Genomic DNA, 8,009 nt, shown 5'->3' with positions numbered 1-8,009 from the left:
CTGATGGGCAGTGCGTGGGTAATATGGCAATGCGTTATGATGTGCAGTGCGTTGTGTAATATGGCAGCGTGATCTGATGAGCAGGGAGTTCTGATGAGCAGCGCATTGTGTAATATGGCAGCGCGATCTGATGGGCAGGGCGTTCTGATTGGCAGCGTTTTGTGTAATATGGCAATGCGTTTTGATAGGCAGCGTGATCTGATGGGCAGGGCGTTCTGATTGGCAGTGCGTGGGTAATATGGCAATGCGTTATGATGGGCAGTGCGTTGTGTAATATGGCAGTGCGTTCTAAGGGGCAGCGTGTTCTGATGGGCAGCAAGTTGGGTATTATGGCAGTGCGTTCTGATGAGCAGAATTTTTTATGTTCTGATGATGCTAAAAAGATTACCGTACATTTTAAGGGTTGTTATCTACAGGTGTCCCCCACTTTCACCTACATTTTTGTAGATGTTCCAGAGAAATTGGGGTTCAAATAGGAAAGTGCACAAGGTAGTGCAGTATGACATTTATAGTTAGTTGATCAGTTGGTATAAATTTAGGGGATCCGTCCCAATGCTACTTGCTGTGTAAATGGCCCTGGGGGGTCCCCAATTTGTATTTTTAATTTCCCACTCCTAGATGCACTTACTTTGAGACAGCAACCCCAATGTTCAATTTTCATAAGTTTTTAAAATGACACCCATTTGTATTTTTAAAGGTGGGGAGATGAAATTTGGGGTATATGAAGAAAGGGGATCTGAAGGTTTGAGTACAGAATAAGACACGCAGCATTTCACACGCACAGCTCTCACAGCGCTGCCAATGACGTCATTGTACATGCCCATAGGGTGGGGTATTTTCACAGGCAGATTTTTTTTTGAGGCAGCTAAATAAGACCACCAAACCCCACTGCCACGCCCTTATCCCCTTTCTTGTGTGATTTCTATGGGGCGGAATTCTACAGGAATCAGAGCAGATACACATAGGGCACTTCTTTTACCATTTTCATCTGATACAATCATCTCCACCCCCATCCTCCCCACCATCACCCTCTTCACTGTCACTAGCACCATCGTCCTACCCAACATCATCATCATCACCACCACCACCACCCCATCCTCCACCATCATCCCACCCAACATCATCACCACTACACCCTCTCCATCTTCCTCTTCACCATCACTATCATCCTACCCAACATCACCACCACCACCACCCCATCCTCCTCTTCACCATCATCCTACCCAACATCATCACCACTACACCCTCTCCATCTTCCTCTTCACCATCACTATCATCCTACCCAACATCACCACCACCACCCCATCCTCCTCTTCACCATCATCCTACCCAACATCATCACCACTACACCCTCTCCATCTTCCTCTTCACCATCACTATCATTCTACCCAACATCACCACCACCACCCCATCCTCCTCTTCACCATCACCACCACCACCCCCATCCTTCTCCTCACCACCACCATCATCCTACCCAACATCATCACCACTACACCCCCTCCATCTTCCTCTTCACCATCACCACCATCGTCCTACCCAACATCTTCACCACTACCCCCCATCATCACCATCACCACCTCCATCCTCCTACCCATTATCATTACTACTACCAACCTCCCCTTCACCACCACCACCACCACCACTATCATTCTACTCAACATCATCACCATCCCCACCCCCATCCTCCTCTTCACCACCCACCACCATCATCCTTCCCAACATCATCACCACCACCATCCTCGTCTTCACTATCACCATCATCCTACCCAACATCATCGCTGCCACTATTGTCCTACCCAACATCACCACCATCATCCTCTAAAAAAGATGTTACGCTGCGGGCAACTGCCAGGTTGCAACTCTGTTGAAGACCGGTCAGCTGCTTAGACTCTACACCCCCAGCATGTCTGTGCCAACTGAGCTGGTGACATGGAGGTTCCACCATCCTGCCCTGTGACACTTCTCTTCACCATCACCACTACCATCGTCCTACCCAACATCATCACCACCGCCATCCTCCTCCTCATCATTATCATTATCAGACTGGTGAAGATGACATGACTGGGATAAGTGTATATGAGGTATTAATGTAAATATTGTGGATATGAAATTCTTTATTTCTGCACATGCTCACCAAGCTGTGACGGCAAACACATCACAGAAGAACATTTTATTTTAACTATAAAAAAACAAGTCATACGTGACACCACCACCAACCCCACCCCCACCTGCTCCCACCCGTTTGCTGACCGCCACTCTATAAATATCATCCCAGCCAATCGAGATACAGCGAATCACACAGCCAATTATTTGGCCGATCCTCAAACATGCAACCACACCCACAGTAGACTTCTAAGCTGCCATTGGTAAAAAGACATGACCAATTTCAGGGGGCAGCTAAGGAGGTTGTCACATGACCAGTTCAATCCTTCCTTCTATACATCCAGTAACTTGTAGAATGGCAGTTAACAGAGGTGGAGTCCAGGAACTGCCCATCTTATTGCCACTATGTGAGGCCAATTCACTCCATCTGACCTCCATTCTTGAAGGACGAGGAATTATCCAGAACCTTCCATGGATGAGCCTGGAAAGAGAGACAGAGTTCAGAAAGATTTAAACCAACTTCCACCTTCCCCGCACCCCAACTGCCACCTTCCCTACAACCCTGCATCCGGCCACCTTCCCTGCACTCCGCCACCTTCCCTACATTCCTTCAACTGCCACCTTCCCCACAACCATTTACCCCACCACCTTCCCTGCAACTCTGCACCCAACCAACCGCCAACTTTCCTGAAAACCTACCACCTGCCACCCCACCACCAGCCACCTTCCCCGCATCCCTGCACCCCATTACCCGCCACCTTCCCTGCTTTCCACTACCCACCATCATACCTGCACCCCACCAACCACCACCCTCTCTACAACCCTGAATCCCATTGTTATTCCCTGTTATCCTCCATCCTTCCCCTTGCTGTCTTCCATGCTAACTTCCTATTATTCTCCATTGTATCAGAGGCCACCTTCCCTGCAACCCTGCAATCTACCACTGGTCATCTTCCCTGCTATCCTCCATCCTACCCCCTGCTATCTTGCATCTTACCCCTCTTTGCTTTCCCCCATACTACCCACCTTCCCTGCTGTCCTCCAACCAACCACGGTCATCTTCCCTGCTATCCTCTATCCCCTTGCTGTTCTCCATGCTACTTTCCCTACCATCGGACCACCGGCCATTATTTCTGAATCCCTCCATTCTACTACCTGCCACCTGCTCTACTATCTTGAATCCTACCACCAGTTAGCCTCCTTGCAACCACATGTTCTACCACCTGACACCTCCCTGCAACCCTGAACCCTATTACCCTCTGCCCTCCCAGATCTTTTATTCTACCTTTTATTCTACCTTTTATTCTGCTCCCTGAATTGCATTGTTGTCCCCTGATTCTCTTTGCCACTAAAGGTGTAGTGGCCCTTTACCCACCAGGTGTGTGGTTCCTGCAGGTGATCAGGTATTCAGGATATGCCTGAGTGTCGTTAAATATGACATAGATTGTGGGTTTCCTCATGTTATCCACCAGGCTGTCATATCGTCGGGGGGCTCCTCCACTGTTTTGAGACATTGTTGGAGGTGTCCTCATGTTCTCTTTTCCCTGTGTGAATTCTCCGGTTAGGACACGGGATACCAACACAAACTTCTTCCCATCCCCATTGGGGGGAGAATAATGATTCCGCGTGGAAAGCACCGACTCCGCTGCAAAATAAACCCCCTGGCCGTACAGCGCGGCTGTGGATGAGAGAAAGGGAGACGTCAGGGAAGAGGGACAAGGAGGGCGGGGGACAATGACATGGAAAAGGATGGGGACAGCGACATGGAGGAGCAAGTGCAAGGATGATGGTGGGACAGCGACATGGAGGAGGAAGTGCAGGGAGGACAGGGACAGCGACATGGAGGAGGACGGGAGACAGCAACATGGAGGAGCAAGTGCAAGGATGATCGGGAAGACAGTGATATGAACATGGGGCAGTGACATGATGGGAGGGAGCCATTGATAGACATCAACTTTACAGTAATGAGGGTGACACTGGTCAGGACTGTTACCGTTCTTTCCGCAGAAGCTGCGATTGAAGCCACTGTGGCAAATCTCTCTGGCGCTGGCCTCGGTAGTGCCGTGATATAGAATGCGCTCCGCTGGTTTATTCGGGTCAGTCATCACCATCCGCAGCTTCTTTAGCATGTATTGATTGTACAGCAAAGCATTTTGAACCTTCTGGACCTGTGGCCAGTGACAACAAGGTGACATATAAGATCTTTGGAGTGTCACAGTACACAAACAGTAACCACTGACAACCAGCATGAATGGCTACTATTTCATATAAATGATCACCTCGTTCTGTAAAACATTTGGGGTACAAATCAATCGTCATCCTATTATGGGACTAATTGTACTTTTGGCCCACCCCTGAGGAACAACAAATTGAATAACTGAATTCTTTTGGAACCAGTGAGATCGATGTCTTTTCTTAGGCCACATACTCCAGGAACCTAGGAGGCTTCCTTTCACATGTGGTGACCTTAGGATATCTGGGGAGGAGGGTGTGTGCAAGCCAAAGTGCACATGGAGAGTGATGTACCTAATGGATTGAGAAGGGACATGCGCCATCTATGGACCTAAAGGAATGAGGAGCGACATGCACCATCAATGGACCTAAAGGAAAGAGGGGGGACATGCCCTATCTTTGGACCTAAAGGAATGAGGAGGGACATGCCCTATCTATGGACCTAAAGGAAAGAGGGGGGACATGCACCATCAATGGACCTAAAGGAATGAGGAGTGACATGCCCTATCTTTGGACCTAAAGGAATGAGAAGGGACATGCACCATCTATGGACCTAAAGGAATGAGGGGGGACATGCACCATCTGTGTACTTATAGGAATATGGGGGTACATTGGCCATTTATGTATCTATAGGAATAGGGATCTTCTCACCTGGAGGACCTCAATGGACTGTCTCTGATCCCGTAGAGTCTTCAGGAAAGGTTGGATGACATGCTGGTATTCCTCTGAGGTTTCAGGCACATCAAGAATCTCTACATCTCTGTCTATGTCTACATCGATCACATGGGCCTTGGCCTGGCCTGTGGCCTGAAGGGCATTGAAGATCTGGCTTATCTCTCGGCGGCACTGGCTGGGGCATTGTAGGAAGCCCTGAATTTGGTGCTCTTTTCCATCTTTGGTTATTCTTACCTTGTGCTTCTTCTCCAGAGCGTCCAAGATCTGTGAAATGTTTGGCACATCCCCAGTTACCTCCAAGGTGACCGCATTCAGTTTTGAGGTGATGGCCTTTCGTAGGGCTGTAGCTGCTACCACTAAGCAGGTCTCATCCCCTGCAAGTATTCTAATCTGGGCCACGTCTGAGGTTGTCTCTGATAAATTTGTGGACGCAGGATCTTCTAGCATTCTCATTGGTTCATTGTAGTCATGTGCCCTATGTTCTTTGAAGGACATTTCTAGGACTTTTTGCATGAAATCTGCTGTGTCATCACTTTGCTGGATGAGTGACATCTCTAATGCTCTCTGGAGTTCCTCCTCCTCCTTCTGTGTGGAGACCCCCTGGGTGTCCATTGACCTCTGGATGGCCAGAAGCAGTTGGGCTTCTTCATCCAGCTGTTGCTCTTGGTACTCCTTGCGAGAAATTTGACAGATTTGGTCCAATTCTTCATCTATCTCCTCAGAGGTTGTTGAGTCATCCTGCTCAGTGGATCTGTCAGTATATAAGTCTTCCTCTGAGTCCTTTCCATGGATGTTCTGGCCAATCACTGTTGAGCTTTCATTGATGTTGTTGGGTAGCTCTCCGAGCAGAGACGCAAACTTCTTTATTCCCTCTGTCAAAGAGAAATCACAAAAAATGACTGAAAGGTCATCCCAGCCTCCAGACAACTCATCAACGACCCCAAACTGGAGACATTTACATTTATTCTGTATGAGGCCTCCAATCACCCATGTCAATACCAACAGCCACAAATCAGTAGCCTGGGTGACAACCAGAATTCCCTCTATTATTACAGTAAGGGGCGATTGTCACCACAGGACAGGAATTGTGTTACTGGCAGGATCACCAGGGGAATTGAATGACAAGGATTTTCCAGGAAGTGATGACATTTGTGGTTCCGGGTTTAGATATAATTTAATTTTTTTTTTAACCCTGCGCTCCATCCCTTCTCCTCCATCCCGTTATTTCACATTCTTTTCTCTGTAGCTTTATTGACATCACTATAAAGGGGACAAAACATAATTATTATTGGCTACTATTTATATAACACCAACATATTAGGGAGTGCTGTACAAAGTCCATAGTCATGTGACTGGCTGTCCCTCAGAGGAGCTCACAATCTGATATCCCTATCTAGCTGAGATTCCAACCTGGGACCCAGTGCTGCAAAGGCCGGAGTGCTAACCACTGAGCCACCATGCTGCCCATCTACAGGAATTTCAAATCTAGAATTCTTTTTGTCTATAAATTGCTGACAATATTCGTTTTTGGCAGTAAAATCCCTTTTTTTGGTCCATTGAGAAACCCGGAATATTAGACCATGAATGTTATAGCACCACCTACAGGACATTAGACACTAGAACAAGAAGGCTCTAGGCCCGCCCCAGAGAATATAACCCCAACTGTGCAGACATGACAAAGGCCAAAAAGATACATGGGGATGGGACTGGTGTCCCAGGGTGGATTCTGGGAAGGAGATGATATTATTCGGAATATATGAGGATGGGGACGGTATGACCGGGTATTTGTGAGCATGGGGACAGTATGACCGGGTATTTATGAGCATGGGGACGGTATGACCGGGTACTTATGAGCATGGGGACGGTATGACCGGGTAAATATATATATATATATATATATGAGAATGGGGATGGTATGACTGGGTATATATGAGGAGGGGCACGGTATGACTGGGTATATATGAGGAGGGGGACGGTATGACCAGGTGTATATATATATATGAGAATGGGGACGGTATGACTGGGTATGTATGAGGATGGCAATGGTATGACTGAGAAAATTTGAGGAAGGGAATTGTATGACTGGACGTATATGAGGAGGGGGATGGTATGACCGGATATATATGTGGATGGGGATCAAATGGCCGGATATATATGTGGATGGTTATGGTATGACCAGGTATATGGATTGTATGACTGGGTATATATGAGCATGGGGACGGTATAACCGGGTATATATGAGGAGGGGGACGGTATAACCGGGCATATATATGAGGAGGGGGACGGTATAACCGGGTATATATGAGGATGGGGATGGAATGACTGGGTATAAATGAGGATGGGGATGGTATGACCAGATATATGTGTGAATGGGGATGGTATGACTGGGTATATATGAGGATAGGGATGGTATTACTGGGTATATAAAAGGATGGGGATGGTATGACCAGGTATATATGAGAATAGGGATGGTATGACTGGAAATATATGAAGATGGGGATGGTATGACCGGGTAAGTATAGGGAAGGGGATCGTATGACTGGGTATATATAAAGATAGGGATGGTATGACTGGACATATATGAGGATGGGGATGGTATGACTGGGTAAATATGAGGATGGGAATGGTATGACTGGGTATATATGAGGATGGTATGACTGGGTATATATAAGGGTGGGGATGGTATGACTGGGTATATATAAAGATAGGGATGGTATGACTGGGTAAATATTAGGACGGGGATGGTATGACTGGGTATATATGAGGATGGGGATGGTATGACTGGGTATATATCAGGATGGGAATGGTATGACTGGGTATATATGAGGATGGTATGACTGGGTATATATAAGGGTGGGGATGGTATGACTGGGTATATATGAGGATGGGGATGGTATGACTGGACATATATGAGGATGGGGATGGTATGACTGGGTAAATATGAGGATAGGGATGGTATGACTGGGTATATATGAGGATGGGGATGGTATGACTGGGTA

The 8,009-nt window shown here is 47.3% G+C and overlaps 1 protein-coding gene across 1 annotated transcript in view; it reads right to left on the bottom strand.

The window, feature by feature from the left end:
• Positions 1 to 2,096: 2,096 nt before the first annotated feature.
• Positions 2,097 to 8,009, bottom strand: part of PARP10 (poly(ADP-ribose) polymerase family member 10) — a 16,204-nt gene continuing 10,291 nt past the window's right edge. Inside the window, exons 7-10 of the mRNA XM_072413178.1 lie at positions 4,987 to 5,882; positions 4,097 to 4,271; positions 3,479 to 3,781; positions 2,097 to 2,584 (exon numbers count right to left, since the gene is read on the bottom strand). Coding sequence (XP_072269279.1) covers positions 2,559 to 2,584; positions 3,479 to 3,781; positions 4,097 to 4,271; positions 4,987 to 5,882 — 1,400 coding nt within the window. The 3' untranslated portion in view covers positions 2,097 to 2,558. The remainder of the gene's footprint in view (positions 2,585 to 3,478; positions 3,782 to 4,096; positions 4,272 to 4,986; positions 5,883 to 8,009) is intronic.

The sequence above is a fragment of the Pyxicephalus adspersus genome, chromosome 5 (assembly GCF_032062135.1).
Source record: "Pyxicephalus adspersus chromosome 5, UCB_Pads_2.0, whole genome shotgun sequence".
In the NCBI taxonomy this organism is placed as follows: Eukaryota; Metazoa; Chordata; class Amphibia; order Anura; family Pyxicephalidae; genus Pyxicephalus; species Pyxicephalus adspersus.
Note: the sequence above shows the minus strand (reverse complement) of the source record. Positions and strands in the feature narration are given on the sequence as shown.